The sequence below is a fragment of the Ammospiza caudacuta genome, chromosome 31, assembly GCF_027887145.1.
Source record: "Ammospiza caudacuta isolate bAmmCau1 chromosome 31, bAmmCau1.pri, whole genome shotgun sequence".
Lineage (NCBI taxonomy): Eukaryota > Metazoa > Chordata > Aves > Passeriformes > Passerellidae > Ammospiza > Ammospiza caudacuta.
In genome coordinates, this window is record NC_080623.1 from 3,232,166 (window position 1) to 3,252,464 (window position 20,299).

At 52.2% G+C, this 20,299-nt stretch overlaps 1 protein-coding gene across 4 annotated transcripts in view; it reads right to left on the reverse strand.

The window, feature by feature from the left end:
• Positions 1–20,299, reverse strand: part of LRP1 (LDL receptor related protein 1) — a 124,213-nt gene that overhangs the window by 94,298 nt on the left and 9,616 nt on the right. For all 4 annotated transcript variants that reach the window (XM_058822044.1, XM_058822041.1, XM_058822042.1 and 1 more), the window contains exons 2-4: positions 8,901–9,023; positions 3,721–3,858; positions 132–251 (exon numbers count right to left, since the gene is read on the reverse strand). In XM_058822044.1, the coding sequence (XP_058678027.1) occupies positions 132–251; positions 3,721–3,858; positions 8,901–9,023 (381 nt within the window). The remainder of the gene's footprint in view (positions 1–131; positions 252–3,720; positions 3,859–8,900; positions 9,024–20,299) is intronic.

Genomic DNA, 20,299 nt, shown 5'->3' on the forward strand with positions numbered 1-20,299 from the left:
CCCCAAGCTCTCCCCATCCCCTTTCCCACCCAGCCAAGCCCCAGCACTGCTCCCAGCAGTGACATTGCCCCGTCCCCAAAGAGCCACCATGCCCAGCAGGGACTGAGGGGCTCTGCCCAGCCCAGCCCCACCTCTGCAGCTCCTCCTGTCCTCAGCCAGCTGGAAGGAGTGGTTGCAGTAGCACACGGGGCCGGACAGCGTTGGGGCACAGTGGTGCTGGCAGCCCAGGGCTGAGCAGTTGGCCAGTTGTTCTACAGGGATGGAAGAGAGAGGATTTCACCCAGGATGGACACCAAAGATCAAGGGTTGGGTGAGCAGGATCACCAGAGCCCATCAGGAACACCCCAACCCATCAGGATCACCAGACCCCATCAGGATTTGCTGGGAAATTTCACATTTCTCCCACCCAACAACATTGGGGCACAGTGGTGCTGGCAGCCCAGGGCTGAGCAGTTGGCCAGTTGTTCTACAGGGATGGAAGAGAGAGGATTTCACCCGGGATGGACACCAAAGATCAAGGGTTGGGTGAGCAGGATCATCAAACCCCATCAGGAACGCCCCAACCCCATCAGGATCACCAGACCCCATCAGGAACAACCTAATCCCATCAGGATTACCTAACCCAATCAGGAACACCTAACAGGGAGCAGGGGTTGGGGTCTGGCTCAGGGTCACAGCTTGGGGTGATGGCTTGGGGTGACAGGTCAAGGTGACAGCTCAGGGTGATCACTTGGGGTGATATCTCGGGGTGACAGCTCGAGGTGATTGCTTGGGGTGACAGCTCGAGGTGACAGCTCAAGGTGACAGCTCAAGGTGACAGCTCAAGGTGATCACTTGGGGTGACAGCTTGGGGTGATGGCTTGGGGTCATGTTTCGGGGTGACAGCTCGAGGTGACAGCTTGAGGTCACAGCTTGGGGTGATTGCTTGGGGTGACAGCTCAAGATGATTGTTTGGGGTGATAGCTTGGGGTGATGGCTTGGGGTGACAGCTCAAGGTGACAGCTCAAGGTGATCACTTGGGGTGACAGCTTGAGGTGACAGCTTGAGGTGACACTTGGGGTGATGGCTTGCAGTGATGACTTGGGGTGACAACCCAGGGTGACAGCTCGGGGTGATGGCTTGGGGTAACAGCTTGGGATGATGGCTTGGAGTGATGTCTCGGGATGACAGCTCAAGGTGATCACTTAGGGTGACAGGTCAAAGTGACAGCTCGGGGTGACAGCTTGGGGTGATGGCTTGAGGTCATGTTTTGGGGTGACAGCTCAAGGTGATCACTTGGGGTCACAGCTCGAGATGACAGCTCAAGGTGACAGCTCAGGGTGACAGCTTGGGGTGATGTCTCAGGATGACAGCTCAAAGGGATCACTTGGGGTGACAGGTCAAGGTGACAGCTCGAGGTGATTGCTTGGGGTGACAGCTTGGGGTGACGGCTTGGGGTGATGGCTTGGGGTGACGGCTCAAGGTTTTCACTTGTGGTGACAGGTCAAGGTGACAGCTCGGGGTGATTACTTGGGGTCACAGCTCGAGGTGACAGCTCACCTGCCCACACCTGGGGCAGTGGCAGGCTGGGACTCGCAAGCAGCTGCCAGGAAATGCAGGAAATGCAGGAAATGCCTCCCTGGGGTGGCACCAGCCACGGGCAGGGGGGCATTCAGCACCCAGCTCAAGCCCCACCGAGGGCTGGCAGCCCCAGCGTGCCCAAACCTGCGAGCAGCAGGTGCCCAAAGCCCTGAGCAGCTGCCCCAGCACAGCTCACATGGCTCAGACAAATCAGATCCCACTTCAGCAACGAGAAATATTCATTCTCAGCTCAAGCACAGCTGCAGGAGCTGCTCCCATGGGATCCAGGCAGCGGAAAGGAGCTGGGTCCCAACAGGGAGCAGCCCTTTGGGGTCAGGGGTCTTGGTGGAGCAGCACAGGAGCTCCCCAGGGCAGGAATAGAAGGGTTGGGGAGCACAGAGGCTCTGGAACACAAGGTCAGGCCAGGACACACATTTCTGAGCAATTAATCTGCACAGCAGCACGCTGTTTTAGGGAGTTTTCCAGCAGGATTAGCCACGGGGACAGGCCAGGAGCAGGGGACAAAGCTCCTGGAAATTAGGGGAAAAAAACCCCACAGTGGTACCTCTTATCTGGACCAGAACCCCAGGGCTGGAGCTTTTAAGCCCAGGAGACAATGCAGCTATTTCATGGCTGCAGGCTCAGGAATGATGGGCATTCACTTCCAAGCGGCTCTGGATAATCTCTGGATCTGTGGCTGTGCTGAGCTGAGTGTGGTGGGGTTGAAATTCAACAGGAGAAAACAGGAACCTCATCATTCCTATTCTGTTGGGGCAGCCCTCCATTCCTGGGACACCCAAACCTCTGCTTCTGGTTGGGTTAGGGTTAGATTTAGGGTTCTCTCACAGCACTTATTTGAGAAAAATAGATTTTCATGGGTGCACAGGTATTGCATCAGCATCAAACCATGACAGATTGTGCTGAACTGAGTGTTTTGGAGCTCACATTTAAGAGGAGAAAACAGGAACCTCATCACTCTTACCCTGTTGGGGCAGCCCCCCATTCCTGGGACCCTCAAACCTCTGTTTCTGCTTGGGTTAGGGTTAGGGTTATCTCACAGCACTCATTTGAGAAAAAATATATTTTCATGGGTACATTGGTATTGCACCAGCATCAAACCATGACAGACTGTGCTGAGTGTGGTGGGGCTCACACTCAAGAGGAGAAAACAGGAACCTCATGCTAAAACAGGAACTCCTACCCTGTTGGGGATTATCCCTGGGGACAGCCCCCCTTTCCTGGGACTGTGGGACCCCCAAACCTCTGTTTCTGGTTGGGTTAGGATTAGGGTTAAATTTAGGACTAGGGTTAAGGTTAGGGTTAGATTTAGGATTATCTCACAGCACTCATTTGAGAAAAACAGATTTTTATGGCTGCATTGCTATTGAGCCAGCATCAAACCTGAGTGTGGTGGGGCTCACATTTAAGAGGAGAAAACAGGAACCTCATCCTAAAACAGGAACTCCTACCCTGTTGGGGAGTACCCCAAGGGGCAGCCCCCCTTTTCCTGGGATTGTGGGACCCCCAAACCTGGCCACATCTCACAGCAGTCACTTGAGAAAATAGATTTTCATGGGTGCACTGGTATTGAGACAGCATCAAACCGTGACAGCTGAATGTGGTGGGGCTCACATTTAAGAGGAGAAAACAGGAACCGCATCAATCCTCCCTCATTGGGACAGCCCCCATTTCCTGGGACCCCCCCAAACCTCTGTTTCTGGTCACATCTCACAGCCCTCATTTGAGAAAAATATATTTTCATGGATGCATTGCTATTGAGCCAGCATCAAACCATGACAGACTGTGCTGAGCTGAGTGTGGTGGGGCTCACACTCCAAAGGAGAAAACAGGAACCTCATCCCAAAACAGGAACTCCCACCCTGTTGGGGAGTAGCTCAGGGGTTAGCCCCCCTTTCATGGGACCTTGTTACCCCCAAACTTGGTCACATCTCACAGCCGTCATTTGAGAAAAATATATTTTTATGGCTGCATTGCTATTGAGCCAGCATCAAACCATGACAGCTGAGTGTGGTGGGGCTCACATTTAAGAGGAAAAAAACAGGAACCTCATCCCAAAACAGGAACCCCATCCCAAAACTCCTCCCCTGTTATGGGGTACCCCATTGCGGACCCCCCCATTCCTGTGCCCCCCAAACCTACCCCTGCAGTGCGGGCCCTCGTCGGAGCCGTCGAAGCAGTCGTGGAGGCCGTTGCAGAGTTTGCTCATGTGGATGCACAGCTCTGTGCCCAGGCAGTTGTGCTCGTTGGGCTGGCACCGTGACACTTTGCTCTGGGGACCTGCAAGGGCACCGAAGGGCGCAGGGGTCAGCACAGGGATTGTGGCTCCCTGGGTGCCAACTCTCTGCTTGTTCCAAAACTGTGGCATGTGGGGGCCCCTCTGAGCCCAGCACAAGGAGATTTAATCTTCATTATTAACTGGAAAAATTACAAAGAAGGGCAGGTTTTATTTTTAAGCTCCTCTGAAAAGAAGCAAGGCATGGAGACAAACAACAAACACACCATAAATCCAGGAACGGCCTGAAACCCCAGGAAAAGCTCCTGCAGTGTCCAAGCTGGAGGTGGCTGCAGGGGTGACAACGAGCCCTGCAAATCCTGACCCCTGTCCCTGCCCCAAATCCACATTTCAGGGCTGAACTACCAACACATCTCTGCCCAGCCAAAACACTGAAATCCCATTTTCCAGGGGCTGCTTGTGCCTCCTCACCCTCCCCTCAGCAGGGCTGGCAGAAACAGCTCTGTGGATCCCCCCCGGGGCCCCCAAAAGCAGTGAGAAGAGGGGATCCACAGAGTTATTTTGGTGCTATTTCCACAGCACACAAAGTGTCCAGGCATGGTCCCATTTCAGCCCAGTCACCTTCACCAGGAGCTCCAAGAGCAGAGTTTGCCCTAAATAAGCTCCAGCTCTCCTTGGAGAGGAGTGTGACACCACACACAGAGCTCTGTGTGCTGGTACATCCTCACATCACATCTCTGAGGGACACTGGGGGTGATCCCTGGGCTAAAGGAGGGGATAAAAGCCCTTGGAAACAGAGGGGGCTGTGGGAAGGAGCTTGTGACACTTTCCCCCCCCAAACTGAGCAGGATCCTCAATCCATCCCAGCCAAAACTTCCCTCTGTCCATCCTGGGCAGTGACCCCCATTCCAGCTCAAGGGGTGCCTGGAAAATGGGAATTTAACAATTTAACAGGTTCTACATGCACTGAGTCTCTAACACATCCCAGTATGCTCCCAGTAAGCAAACTGGCCTGGCACTGGGGTGATCCTCCAGGGTACATCCTCATCCCACACCTCTGAGGGACACTGGGTGTGATCCCACCATGATCCCTGGGCTAAAGGAGGGGAGAAAAGCCCTTGGGAGCACAGGGGGCTGTGGGAAGGGAACCACAAAACCCAGGATTTGTGACACTTTTCCCCCTCAAACTGAGCAGGATCCTCAATCCATCCCAGCCAAAACTTCCCTCTGTCCATCCTGGGCAGTGACCCCCATTCCAGCTCAAGGGATGAATGAAAAATGGGAATTTAACAATTTAACAGGTTCTAGATGCCAGATCTCTGCCCTGAGACTCAAACACATCCCAGGGTACATCCTCATCCCACACCTCTGAGGGACACTGGGTGTGATTCTACCATGATCCCTGGGCTAAAGGAGGGGATAAAAGCCCTTGGCAGCACAGGGGGCTGTGGGAAGAGGACCACAAAACCCAGGATTTGTGATCCCTTTCTCCCCAAACTGAGCAGGATCCTCAATCCATCCCAGCCTCTGTCCATCCTGAGCAGTGACACCAATTCCAGCTCAAGAGATGCCTGGAAAATTGGAATTTAACAATTTAACAGGTTCTAGATGCCAAATCTCTCCTCTGAGACTCAAACACATCCCAGTATGATCCCAGTGAGCAAACTGGCCTGGCACTGGGGTAATGGGATCCTCAGGATGTTCAGGCTCTGTCACAGCCAGCAGGGATTTGACCTTCCCCTGTTTCCCAGTCCCAGAGCACCCAGCAGATGATTCCTGGGAGAATTTCTTACCGCACAAATTTATTTTTTAGCAGAGGGTTAGGCCCACAGTAATTGCAAATTATGGGTTAATTAAGTAACATCAATATATGGACCAGAAGAATGGAGGGGCTGGAGTGAAGAGCCCAATTCATCAGTCAGAACTGCTCTGCCGTGTCCATTATTCCCTGCAAAGAGCCTGGATCAAAGCACTTATCCCAAACAGGGCCAGGATTAATCCACAAGCCACTTTGTTTGCTTTTCACCATGCTGGTGCTAATAAATGAGCCAATTTATTCCATGTGACAAGCTTGTGGTACACCCCAAGGAGCTGAATTAGATAGGAATGTTTAACCTCAAAAAACCACTCAGGAAAAAATAAAAAAGGAGAGAAAAAAAAGCAATTCTTCCTCCTGCTGCAGTTGATTTGGCAACAGCCCAGGGTGATGCAGATGGGGTGGAAAATACAATGAGGGAAGAGCTGGAGGAGCAGGGATGGGATGGTCACACTTGTGCCATCAGGATGGACAGGGATGGAAGCACTGAGGGTCCTGGTGGTGCCTCTGGGTCACTTCAGAGCTCATCAGGACCATGCCAAGAGCAGATCCAGCAGGGATCCAAGGCATCCTGAACCCTCAGATCAATGGATGGACCAAGCAGGCACAACAAATTCCTCCCTCAGAGCCCCTCATCTTTGATCTCCAACAGGATGGAGGCTCCTGTCCAAGTCTCAGGAAAGCTTTGTGGAGCAAAAATCTGATGGTGCAAGAAATGTGTGTGAGCCACTCACACCAAACAAGCAAGAAAGGGACCTGAGCAAAACCATGGAATACTTCAAAGGAAAAGGGACCTGAGCAAAACCGTGGAATACTTCAAAGGAAAAGGGACCTGAGCAAAACCATGGAATACCTGAAGGATTCCCCAGGGAGGAAAAGCTGGCACGTGCCTGACAGAATTTCAAGAGCTCCAACAGGAGAACGCGAACAGCGCCGGGCTCCAGAGCCTGAGCAGGAGCAGCGCTCACAGCCCGGCTCAAACACAGATTAAATGAGTAATAAAAGTAAAAAATGAGAGTAATAAAAGTCATTTTTCTCCTTGCCAGGGAGATAAGGGAGATGAGAGGCTGCTGGAAGTGGTGTGAGAAAAGCTGGCCTGGCAATCCTGGAGATAAAAGGGGCTGACAGGTTGGGAATGAGCCTGGGCAGGAGCAGGGAGGCTCCACTCATGCCCTGGGCACACAGATGTGCCCTGGCACCCCAATCTCCATGTCCTGGGGGGCCCAGCATTGCCCTGACACCCTCACAGTGTCTAGAAGTGGGAATTGGGGGAGGTGGGCAGAGCCACTGAGGAACGTGCAGCCCCTCCAGAGATCAGCTGGGGATGGAACTGCTCCTGAAGAAGTGAGAGATACCAGAGTTTGGGGTCTGTGGTGGTGACAAAACACACAGAGTCAGTCCCACACATGGTGAGGAGAGAGGAGATGCCAGGCTGTGGTCTGTGTCTCACAGAGGCTCCAAATTCCCCATCCTGGAAGTGCCAAGGATGTTCCAAGGGGCACAGGGGCATCAGGGGTCCCGTGTCCTCCAAGGATGAGCCCTCAGGGGGCTTGGACCAAATCCAAGACTCGGTCACAGATATGGTGGTGAGGACAGAGATGCCAGGCTTTGGTCTGTGTCTCACAGATGCTCCAAATTCCCCATCCTGAAGTGCCAGGAGGGCACAGGGGCATCAGGGGTCCTGTGTCCTTCAGGGATGAACCCTCAGGGGGCTTGAACCAAACCCAAGAGTCCTCCAACATCCATGACCTTCTCACAGAGGGTTCATCCACATCACCAGAGGCTGCTCCCAGGGAAGAGAGGAAGAAGATGGAGAGGGAAGAGCATCCAAGAGGTCCGTGCTGCCGTCACCTGTCCCCGTGGATGGAGCACAGATGCACACAGCGAGCAGAACACGACAATCAGGACGGATTTCGTCCAGCCTCTGAGTCCTCCTGCTGTAATTTTCCAGGGCTGCTGATTGACTGGAGGCAGGCAGCCCATCCCAGCCCCCCATCCCTCCCACGGAGGGGCCCTTGCATCATTTTTGCCTTAAGGAATAAACAAACCAGGAGCTGCTCTGGAGAAGATGGTTCTGCCAAGCACAGCGAGAAGGGGGAATCTGGATGGGGGACAAGGAGATTCTGCTGGGTTCTGTGGTGGCTCTGTCCATGTGGGACATGGGGACGGGTGGTTCTTTGCTCCAGCCTGGCCAGAGCAGAGATCCCAACACAGAGGGACTGGTGTAGCTGCCATCCTTGGTGTCACCACAGCTGCAGACACCCCCAATTCCCACCCCACACCTCACCTAACCCATGGTTTCCTCCCAGAGAGACTCCACCACCCCATCCAGAGCGTGAAGTGGGAATCTGGGTGGGAGAATGAAGTGGGGATCTGGGTGGGAGAGCTGGGATGGGGGACAAGGAGATTCGGCTGGGTTCTGTGGTGGCTGTGTCCATGTGGGACATGGGGACAGGTGGTTCTTTGCTCCAGCCTGGACACAGCAGAGCTCCAGGCACAGCAGGACTGGCACAGCCACCATCCTTGGTGTCACCACAGCTGTGACCCCCTTGCAGACATCTCCCAATTCCCACCCCACACTTCACATAACCCATCCCAGTTCTGTTTCCTCCCAGAGAGACTCCACCACTCCATCTGAGGGAGCACCTCCAGAACTGAGCCCACCAGTGAGCCCAACCCAGCATCCCAATCCCAAACCCCATCTGGGACAGCCATGTCCCCTGGCCAGCTGCTCCCCGTGACTTCCAGGGATCTCCTTCCCTCATTCCCAGTGCCCAGGAATGCCAAGGTGCTGAGGATGAGGGTGACACTGCTGCTGACTCTTCCTTCCTGGTGCGCGTCCATTTTGATGGGAGCAAAAATAATGAGTGATCCTCTCTTCCCAGGAGGGTGGGATGGAGCCATGGACGGACAGATGGACGGACGGATGGACGGAGAGATGGATGGATGGATGGATGATGGATGGATGGATGGATGGATGATGGATGGATGGATGGATGGATGGATGGATGGATGGATGAGGGATGGATGGATGAGGGATGGATGGACGGATGGACGGATTGGACACCTCCCACCCAAGGGGCTGCAAGGCAAGCTGAGGTAGAACATTGTGCAATGTCTGCCTGGGGTCCTGTAACACCCATGGAGAGATGGAACAAACCCAGAGGAAGAGGAAGAGGAAGAGGAAGAGGAAGAGGAAGAGGAAGAGGAAGAGGAAGAGGAAGAGGAAGAGGAAGAGGAAGAGGAAGAGGAAGAGGAAGGCATACATACATATCTCGGGAGATTCATCCGAGCCATCGGGACAATCCTTCTCCCCGTCACAGCGCCAGCCCTTAGATATGCACGTGATCTGATCTTTGCATGCAAACTGTTTGGGGCTACAAGTCTTCGGTGCTGGATGAAAAAAAAAGAAATAAGGATAATAAACAACATCAGTTTTCTTCCCAAGGACAAGTTGTTTTAAAAAAAAAAATCAAATTTCAATTAAAGGCCAAGATTGGTTTTTGTTGTTTTTTTTTTTTTTGAGGGGATGATTTCTTTCCTATGGCTTGGCAGAAGTTTGAGCCCGGCACCGGATCCATCAAGCTTGCCCCTAAGGAAAGGAGGAAATTTAAGCTGGAGCATTAATTACACCGGGAGAAAACAGGAGTCGGGCGCTGTGATGCACTCGCAGATTTTAAAGATCATTTAACTTGGATGAATTAGCTCCTGGGAGCCAGAGGCGCTTCGTTTTCTGTGCTAGGCAAGAGAAAAAACAGGGCAAAAAACAAGAAAAGCCAAATGAGAACAAATTAAAAAGTAATAGTTTTTTAAATCATGAGGACAGCAGCGGGATGGGGATCCATCCATCCCATGGATGGACCCCAGGGAAGGCTGACCCCACATTCCTCATGGGACAGGGAAAAGGGACAGAGGGAAAAACAGCAGGAAAAGCCAAAATCCAGAGTTTGGGGAGGGAGAAAGGCTGGGAAGAGGCTCCTGCCCGTACCTTGGGGGGGGTCATTGCAACCCCCAAACATCGGCTGCAATCAGGGGTCATTGAAATGGGGGGCAATGAAATGGGGGGGATCATTGCACCCCCCAAACATGGGCTGAAATGGGGGTCACATCCATGGGGGGGGGTCACTGAAATGGGAGGGGTCATTGCACCCCCCAAACATGGGCTGAAATGGGGGTCACTGAAATGGGAGGAGACATTGCACCCTCTCAAAAGGAGAGGCTGCAATGGGGAGTCACTGAAACGGGGGGCACTGAAATAGGGGTCACTGAAATGGGGGGGGTCACTGCCATGGGAGTCACAGCCATGGGGATCACTGCCATGAGGGGGGACATTGCACCCTCCCAAAAGGAGAGGCCATAATGGGGTTGGTCACTGAAGTGGGAGTCACTGAACCACGGGAGGGTCACTGCCATTGGGGGGGGGTCACAGCCCTGGGGGTCACAGCCATGGGGTTGTCACTACCATGGGGGGGGTCACTGTCCAGCCCCAGCCCTGGGGGTGGCCGGAGCTCTTGCAAACCCAACACAACTGTGAGCCCTTGTTCCAGCAAAGGCAGCCACACACGCAATTCCCAAAACATTCATCTCGTGGCATCCCTGCTCTCCTGCCAAATTCCCCTCTCCCAGGATCCACTTCACTTCCTGCTCAGCCCGGGAAAGGGGGGGGATCTGTGATCTGTGCCTGCATCCTCCTCCTGCCAGGGGGCTGCTCCTGTGGAGCACAGGAGCCTGAGATGGGAGAGGATGAGGATGATGCTGTCCCTAATCCCCATCCCATCCCTGAAGGATGGGAGGACACTTCCCACCCTGTCACAACCCTCAGGGCTTTGCCTGATGCTGTTTGCTGTGCTGGGAGTGTGGCTCCTCCTGCCAACCTGCTTCTCCTGCCTCCTTTCCTCCCTTCCTCACCGGCGGCGTGGGAGCTGCTGCTCAGCTCTGCCAAGATGGAGACTGGACAGATTAAAATGGATGAAGCATCCTTGGCCTTCCTCTCCACCTTCCCAAGCCTGTCCACCTTTCCTTTCCTCCCACCATGCTCAGGGAAAGGATCCTCTGCTCCAAATCCAGCCCTTCTACCCCATCTTCACACAGAGCTCATCTGACACCTCAATCTCCCAGCCACAGGCACATCCAAGGCAGGATTCATTAAGAAAACTTGGCCTTCCCCTCCACCTTCCCTGTCCCCTTTCCCCTTCCTCCCACCAAGCTCAGGGACAGGATCCTCTGCTCCAAATCCAGCCCTTCCACCCCCTCTTCACACAGAGCCTAACCCTAAACCCTAACCCTAACCAGAGCTCATCTGACTCCTCCATCTCCAGCCACAGGCACACCCAGGGCAGGATTCATTAAGAAAACTTGGCCTTCCCTTGGCCTTCTCCTCCACCTTCCCTGTCCCCTTTCCTTTTCCTCCCACCAGGCTCAGGGACAGGATTCTCTTCTCCAAATCCAGCCCTTCCACCCCCTCTTCACACAGAGCTCATCTGATGCCTCCATCTCTCAGCCACAGACTCATCCAAGAGTCTCATCATTCATTATTCATTAAGAAATCTTGGCCTTCCCCTCCACCCTCCCTGTCCACCCTTCCCCATCCTCCCATCAAGCTCAGGGACAGGATCCCCTGCTCCCAATCCAGCCCTTCCACCCCCTCTTCACACAGAGCTCATCTCTTCATCACAGAGCTTCCATCTCCCAGCCACAGGCACATCCAGGGCAGGATTCATTAAGAAAACCTGGCCTTCCTCTCCACCTTCCCTGTCCCCTTTCCTCATCCTCCCATCACGCTCAAGGACAAGATCCTCTGCTCCAAATCCAGCCCTTCCACCCTCTCTTCACACAGAGCTCATCTGACACCTCCATCTCCCAGCCACAGGATTCATTAAGAAAAACCACAGCAAAGAGCTGAGACTCTCTTGGATTTCCTGCTCCTCCTCATCCTCCCAGGTCTGCAGCAGCCACAGCGTGACCTGTGGCTGTGGCAGCCACTGCAACCCACAAGTTTCACTTCCCAAAGGAGCAGGCAGAGCTAAAGGAGGGCAAATCCATGGGAACCCATTGCCAAGTGGTTGTTTGTGGGATGGGAAACCAGGAGCTTGTTTTGTACTGGAGACAGCAATCACAGAATTGATAGAATCACAGAATCACTGGGTTGGAAGAGACCTTTAGATCATCAAGTCCAACCCAGCCCCAACACCTCAACTAAACCCTGGCACCCAGTGCCACATCCAGGTTTGTTAAACACACCCAGGGATGGTGACTCCACCACCTCCCTCTGCCCTAGGAATTCCCAAAATTCACAGAATTCACAGAATGACCAGGTTGGAAGAGCCATCACTCAGCACCAGCACCTCCATGCTGAGCATCCCCAGCTCCAGGACCAGGGCAGGAACACGTGGGAGTCCTTCCAAGCACTGACACCATCCTGAGGACACCTGCCCTTCCAGACAGGAGCTTCTAAATCTCTGAGTCTCCTTTTCTCCAGGCTGAACACCCCCAGCTCCCTCAGGGTTCCTCACAGGGTTTGTGAGGAACCCTCAAGCCCCTCTCCAGCCTCGTTGCCTCCTCTGGACCTCCTCAAGCATCTCAATGTCCTTCCCAAATTGAGGGGCCAGAAGTGGATAGACCACTTGAGGTGACACCATCCTGAGGACACCTGCCCTTCCAGACAGGAGCTGATCCATGCAGGATGACTCCAGGGAGCTCCTCACCACCACAGGGCACCCAAATCCATCCAAAGCCATTCCCAAGCACAGGAAGAACCAGAGGCATCACAGCTCAGGTGCAGCCTCACCAGTGCTGAGTTCAGGGGCACAATGACCTCCTGGTCTTGCTGGATGACTCCTTCTACCATTCCTGGAGCAGGGATGCTGGAAGGAGCCGTGATCTCCATGCTGAGCATTCCCAGCTCCAGGACCAAGCACTGACACCCTCCTGAGCACACCTGCCCTTCCACCCATGCAGGATGACCCCAGAGAGCTCCTCACCACCACAGGGCACCCAAATCCATCCAAATCCATTCCCAAGCATGGGAAGAGCCAGAAGCAACATGGGTCTGGCATGGCCACCATGGCTCAGGTGTGACCTCACCAGTGCTGAGTTCAGGGGCACAATGACCTCCTGGTCCTGCTGGCCACACCATTCCTGGAGCAGGGATGCTGGAAGGAGCCATCACTGAGCACCAGCACCTCCATGCTGAGCATCCGCAGCTCCAGGACCAAGCATTGACACCATGCTGAGCACACCTGCCCTTCCAGACAGGAGCTGATCCATGCAGGATGACCCCAGAGAGCTTCTCACCACCACAGGGCACCCAAACCCACCCAAACTCATCCCCTCCACCATTCCCACCACGGGAAGAGCCACAGGAACCAGAGCTCAGAGCAAGGAAAGGATGGAAGACGATCACTCCCGAGGCTCCTCAGCATTCCCCGCTCACTCCCTGCCCTGGCACAGCGCGTTCCCAGCGGGTACAACACCCTCAGTGCCAGGTGGACAATCAGAGAAGGTGTCTGTGTTCATGCATCCCTCTCCCAGAGCCAAAACTCCCTTCAGCAGCGGGGATGGGGAATAAAGGAGCCTTCATCCCACACAATGGGCGGCTCAGAGCGGGGCTGGGGCAGCTGCAGGGACACGTCCCTGCCTTGGCAGCCAGAGGAGAGAGACCCCGGCTCAAAAGGGGACTTGAAAGGGACAAAACTGCGCTAAAAACGCAGCAGAAGTTTGTCAAAATAGGTGAGAGATGAAGCGGAAATAAACACACCCAAAGGAGGGCCCGAAAGCAGAAAAAATGGCACTAAAGTGTGGCTAAAAAAATTAAAAGGGATAGGGAAAAGTGGAGAAATAAAAGGGTCTCAAAACAAAAAAAAAGGGCCAAATGATGAGTGGGATGGTGGGAAAATAAGCACACCTAAAGGAGGGTCCAAAAAGAGAAAAAATGGCATTAAAATGTGGCCAAAAAAACATTAAAAGGGACAGGAAAAGTGGAGAAATAAAAGGGTCTCAAAAAGGGCCTTACCCCCAAAAAAAGAGCCAAAAGATGATGGGAAAATAAATGCACCCAAAGGAGGATCCAAAAGGAGAAGGAATGGCATTAAAATGCGGCCAAAAAAAAATTAAAAGGGACAGGAAAAGTGGAGAAATAAAAGAGTCTCAAAAAAGGCACATAAGAAAAGGGCCCCCAAAAAGGCACAAAATGAAAGAGGTCCCCCCAAAAAAGGCCCTACCCCAAAAAAAGGGCCAAAAGATGATGGGAAAATATATGCACCCAAAGGAGGGTCTGAAAGCAGAAGAAATTGTACGAAAATGTGGCAAAAAAAAAATAAAAAGGGACAGGAAAAGTAGATAAATAAAAGGGTCTCAAAAAAGGCACATAAGAAAAAGGCCTCCAAAAAGGCACGAAATTAAAGAGGAACCCAAAAAAAGGCCCTACCCCAAAAAAGGGCCAAAAGATGAGGGGAAAATAAACACCCAAAGGAGGGTCTGAAAGGAGAAAAAATTGAACTAAAATGTGGTCAAAAAAGGGAGAGGAAAAGTGGAGAAATAAAAGGATTTCAAAAGAGAGCCTACCCCCAAAAAAAGGGCCAAAAGATGAGGGGACAGTGGGGAAATAAATACACCCAAAGGAGGTTGCAAAAAAGGAAAAGTGGAGAAATTAAAGGGTCTCAATTCATGGCCACTTTTCCCAGTCAGAGCTGAGCCCCTGTGGGACCTTCCCAGCTTGGAATTTGTGACACAAAACCTTGGAGTCACCCAAGACACAAAGTCAACCACAAAATCCACCAAAACCACATCAGCCTCTTGAGGCTTTCATTTCTCTCCCCCACATCGTCCAACCTTTGTCCCCAAACTACAGAAAAAAAACAGGATTTGTTCCCTTTTTTTGTGTTTCAAACCAGGATTTGTGCTGGGTTTTTTTGTGTTTTCAGAACTTCCAGGGTCCTGGAGTTCCCTGGGCTGCTGGAGCTCCAGGCTGATCCTCAAACCCCAAACCCAGCAAATTTTCCGCCTCCCAAAAGCTGAACTAAGTAATAGAGACATTTAAAATACCAAACCCTCAGGTCTGAGGCACATTTTTCCAGGGTGCTTTGGAGTCACCCAAGACACAAACTCAATCACAAAACTCACCAAAACCACTTGAGGCTTCATTTCTCTCCCCCACATCATCCAACCTTTGTCCCCAAACTACAGAGAAAAACAGGATTTGTTCCCTTTTTTCTGTGTTTTTAGAACTTCCAGGGTCCTGGAGTTCCCTGGGCTGCTGGAGCACCAGGCTGATCCTCAAACCCCAAACCCAGCAAATTTTCCGCCTCCCAAAAGCTGAACTAAGTAATAGAGACATTTAAAATACCAAACCCTCAGGTTTGAGGCACATTTTTCCAGGGGGGAATGGGAAAAGGAAAGGCTCAGCTGTTTGTTTTGCATTTAAGCACACCATCCCAAAACAGTTCAAATGCATTTTTGCCATTCTTCCATCCGGCCCCCCTCGGAAAGGGGAAGATTCAAACCAGATCCCTGCTCTGGAGCTTCCAGGACCTCAGGGCTCCAGGCCATTCCCACAGGTATGTGGTGGAGCTGGGGGATGGGGACAGCCCATTGCTGAGTAAATATTGACTTTAAAATACAGTTTTTCCCCCACTTTTTCCCCTTCCAGTCGGACTATGGAATCACGAGGCATTCACCTTCCTCAAACAAAAAAAAAAAAAAAAAAAAAAAAAAAAAAAAAAAAAAAAAAAAAAAAAAAATTATTTGGAGAAGGAAAACCTGGCTCTGCTGTGCCAGGGTTGTTGGGATGGCAGTTCTAGGACAGGCTCTGGATGTGGGGGCTCAGATGGGCCCTGGACAGGGTCCACTCTGATTCTGCCCCTTTTTGGAACCCCCTCAAGGAGACAACAACAAATCCAAGCAGAACCAAACCCCACCATCGCCTCAGCCCCACCATTCCAGTGCTTCTCTGGTTTTCCATCCCTGATTTCCACCAGCCCTGACCAAGGGATGATGCTGGTGGGAAGCAGCTGCAAGATCCCACCTGCCCCCAGACCCATCCTGGGGTACAGGCAGGGCTGTCGCCCCCCTTTCACACCCCAGAGGGACAGGCAGGATGGACCCCCTGCTCATGCATCCCCACATCCCACCAGCACATCCCTGGCTCTTTCCCACTGATCCTATTCCAGATTCTCCCATTTTTGCCCACCTGGATATTCCCCATGGCAAGGGACACCCATGGGACATGGATTGGGAGCCACTGGATCCCTGCACTGGGTACCCCATGGAGATGCCATCCCAATGTCCCCTCTTTGGTGTCAAGCAAGAGGTGACAACTCCAGGGTCCTCAGCTCCCCTTTCACACCCCAGAGGGACAGGGGGGATGAGCCCAGCACCCTCTCCTCATCCCCACATCCCACCAGCACATCCCTGGCTCTTTCCCACTGGTCCTGTTCCACAAATCCTCCCATTTTTGCCCACCTGGACACTCCCCATGGCAAGGGACACCCATGGATTGGGAGCCACTGGATCCCTGCACTGGGTACCCCATGGAGATGCCATCCCAATGTCCCTCTTTGGGGTCAAGCCCAGCTCCCAAGAGGTGACAACTCCAAGGTCCCCAACCCCTCTGTCACACCCCAGAGGGACAGACAGGATGAGCTCACCACCCTCTGCTCATTCCCAAATCCCACCAGCACATCCCTGGCTCTTTCCCACTGGTCCTATTCCAGATTCTCCCATTTTTGCCCACCTGGATATTCCCCATGGCAAGGGACACCCACGGGACACCCATGGGACATGGATTAGGAGCCACTGGATCCCTGCACTGGGATGGGGAGATGCCATCCCAATGTCCCCCTTGGATGTCAAGCAAGAGGTGACAACTCCAGGGTCCCCAGCCCCCTTGTCACACCCCAGAGGGACAGGCAGGGCTGTCATCCCCCTGGTCACACTCCAGAGGGACAGGAAGGATGGGCCCAGCACCCTCTCCTCACCTCCAAATCCCACCAGCACATCCCTGTCCCTTTCCCACTCATCCTGTTCCACAAATTCTCCCATTTTTGCCCACGTGGACATTTCCATGGCAAGGGACACCCAAGGGACACCCAAGGGACAATCATGGATTGGGAGCCACTGGATCCCTGCACTGGGATGGGGAGATGTCAATCTCCCAATGTCCCTCTTTGGGGACAAGCAAGAGGTGACAGCTCCAGGGTCCCCAGCACGGGCACTGGGATGGAATTCCCATCATCCAGGATCTGCCTCCAAACCCAGACAAAGAAACAGAGCGAGGATGTGGGGGGGGGACAGGGAGGAGGAGGAGGAGGAGGAGGAGGAGGAGGAGGAGGAGGAGGAGGAGGAGGAAGGACGGGCGAGCGCATCCCGAGGGAGGCGGGAGATGGAGGCAGGAGCTGCCCACAGCATCGCCGAGGAGGGGGAAGGGGGATTAAAAATGATATAAAAATGATACAAAAATGATATTAAAATGATATAAAAATGATATAAAAATGATATAAAAATGATATAAAAATGATATAAAAATCACACTGCGGCTCCCAGGGCTGCCTCCTGCATCACCTGACTTCAAACGCATCCGGGAGGAGGCGATTTCCATCAGGAAATGTGCGAGGAATGCGATGCCCCCTCCCCATCCCACCCAGCCCCTTCCCCTCCCGCTCCCCGGGCTCCAGCAGCTCCGCCGCCTTCAGATGAAATCCATTAAAAAGAAAAAAAAAAAAAGGAATAAAGGAAAGATTTGCATTTTAAACCAAATTCAGGAGCCGTGCTGGAGCGATCCCCGCCTCCAGCCCCAGTCCGCAGCAGAACGAGCAGAAAAATGGAAGGAGATGGAGCCGGATGAAAGGAAAGCTTTGGCATTGTCAGAAATGGGGGTAATAATAAAAGAAAAAAAGAAAAAGAAAAAGAAAATAATAAAAAAGAAATAAATAAGAAATAAAGATAAGATAAAAAAATAAAAATAAAAAAATAAAAATAAGAAATAAAAATAAAAGGAAAACAGAAAAAAAGGAAAAAGAAAAAAGGAAAAAGAAGAAAAAAAACAAAAAAAAAAAAGAAAAAAACAAAAAAGAAAACAGGAAAAAAGAAAACAAGAAGAAAAGAAAAAAGGAAACAAGAAAAAAGAAGAAAAAAAGAAAAAAGAAAAAAGAAATAAATAATAAAGAAAGAAAAAAGAAAGAAAGAAGAAAAAAGAAGAAAAGAAGAAAAAAGAAAAAAGGAAAAAAAAGAAAAAAAATAAAAAAGAAAAAAGAAGAAAAATAGAAAAAAGGGAAAAAGGAAAAAAATAAGAAAAAAAGAAAAAAGTAAAAAGAAAATAGAAAAAAACAAGAAAAAAGAAAAAAGAGTAAAATAAAACAATAAAGAAAAAGAAGAAAAAAGAAAAAAGAAGAAAAAAAAAGAAAAAAAAAGATTAAAAAAAGAGCTGGATCATCCAGACCATGGTGGGGAGGGGCAGCTTCAACCCCACAGCCAAGGGGGATTCAAGGGAGAATCCCATTTTTTGAGTATTATTCTTTTTGCAGCTTATCTGCAATTTAAATGGAAAAAAAAAAATGCGATGTGGGGTGGGGAGAGGAAAAAAAGGGGAAGAAAAAACCATTTACAGCCAGGAAAAATGGGCTTAAATCCTCTGAGTGCAGTTGGATGGGGTTCAACCCCTGCCAGGGTGCCCTGTGTGCCCTTTTTTCCTTCCTCAGACGATGGATGGGGAGGAAGGAAAAAAGGGGACCCCACCTCCCCTACCTGGGAGCCTTAATCCCAGCAATAGCAGAGGGATGTTTATACCCTGAGCAGAGTGGGGAACCCAAACAGGATCCGCCGTGGTTATTTATGGCCGGTGGCTGGAGCTGATAAGGCTCCCTCCAGAGCCCTGGAATAAAGCAATTCCACAGGATAGATTAATAGGCATTTCATCCCAGCAGCTGGAAGGGAGGGAGGATGGGGAGAGGAGAGGAGGCTGCCAGGGGCTTGGTGGGGCAGGAGGGTCTGTGCTTCCTCCCAGCAGGCCGGGCATCAGCTCGCCAAGGCTTTCAAAGGGTTGGAGCACGGCCAGAACCATTGGCCTTAATTCATTAGTCAACTCAATTTCGCTGCCTCCGCAAATAAGGACTTTGTCTGGGATGGGGAAACGGAGCAGAGCAGCTATTGTGCCCTGGGAGCGGGCAGAAAGGGCCCTTTGAGAGGACACTCTGCTGGAATAAAAGTCACTTTTATCCCAGAATAATTAGCATGCTCTGAGTACACTAATTATTCCGGCATAAAGGGACTTTTATTCCCGAGCAGAGCGGGAAGCTGCTCTGGATTCGGCTCCACCTGCTCCGTGTGAACAGAGCCAGGGATGATCCAGCTGGGATTTGGGATCCTTGGGGTGGATTTGGGATCCTTGGGGTGGATTTGGGATCCTCGGGGTGGCCACACCTGTGGCTCCTCACTGTGGCTCCCAATCCATGGGATTTGGGATCCTCGGGGTGGATTTGGGATCCTTGGGGTGGATTTGGGATCCTCAGGGTGGATTTGGGATCCTTGGGGTGAATTTGAGATCCTTGGGGTGGATTTGGGATCCTTGGGGTGGATTTGGGATCCTCAGGGTGGCCAAACCTGTGGCTCCTCACTGTGGCTCCCAATCCATGGGATTTGGGATCCTTGGGGTGGATTTGGGATCCTTGGGGTGGATTTGGGATCCTTGGGGTGGCCACACCTGTGGTTTCTCACTGTGGCTCCCAATCCATAGGATTTGGGATCCTCGGGGTGGATTTGGGATCCTTGGGGTGGTCACACCTGTGGCTCTTCACTGTGGCTCCCAATCCATGGGTGTCCCTTGCTATGGGGAGTGTCCAGGTGGGCAATAATGGGAGAATGTGTGGAACAGGACCAGTGGGAAAGATCCATCCCAATCAGAGCAGCCTCACGAGATGCTCTGAGAGGCTGGAGAACATCAAGGCATGAGAGCATGGAGCTCCAGACCTGTTCCAAACCTCCAGAGGTCCCTTGGGGATGTTGGTCCACTGGAGGACCTCAGAGCATCTCCCACTGCAGTGCACACAGAGGTCCCACCCCAACCAGAGCAGGGTCACCCCTCAGAAGATGCTCTGAGAGGCTAGAGAACATCAAGGCATGAGGAGATGGAGCTCCAGACCTGTTCCAAACCTCCTGATGTCTCCTGAGGACCTGGATCCACTGGGGGACCTCAGAGCATCTCCCAGCTCTGGGGAGCACAAGGTCACAGAGCCACCACGGCACGGCACAATCTCCTACAACCTCAAGGTCTCTCCAGGGATAACAACCCCAAACAACACCATGGTCCTGCCCTGCTCCTGCCACAGTTTTTGGCTGCCACCAATTCCCATCCCAGTCCCCAAATCCAAGCCCAACCAGCCCATGGTGGCTCCAGTGTCACCCAGCACTGGTGAGGGCAAAGCTTTGGGGATTCCTTGACAGCACATCCTGGAAAAGCAGGTCCTGCACTGGGAAACCATCCCTGGCACGGTGAAATGTCCCATCTGTGTGTAACTGGTACAAATGGTGAAAGAGGAATTGGCACAGCCAGCCCTGAGCTGGGGCTGCGTCCCAAATTCTGCCTGACCCCTTGGCATCTCCACCAGATGCTCCCAGGGGGTTCCTGCAGCTCAGAAACCCTGATTTTGCTGTTTTTAACCTCTGTAAGTTGCAGGGAA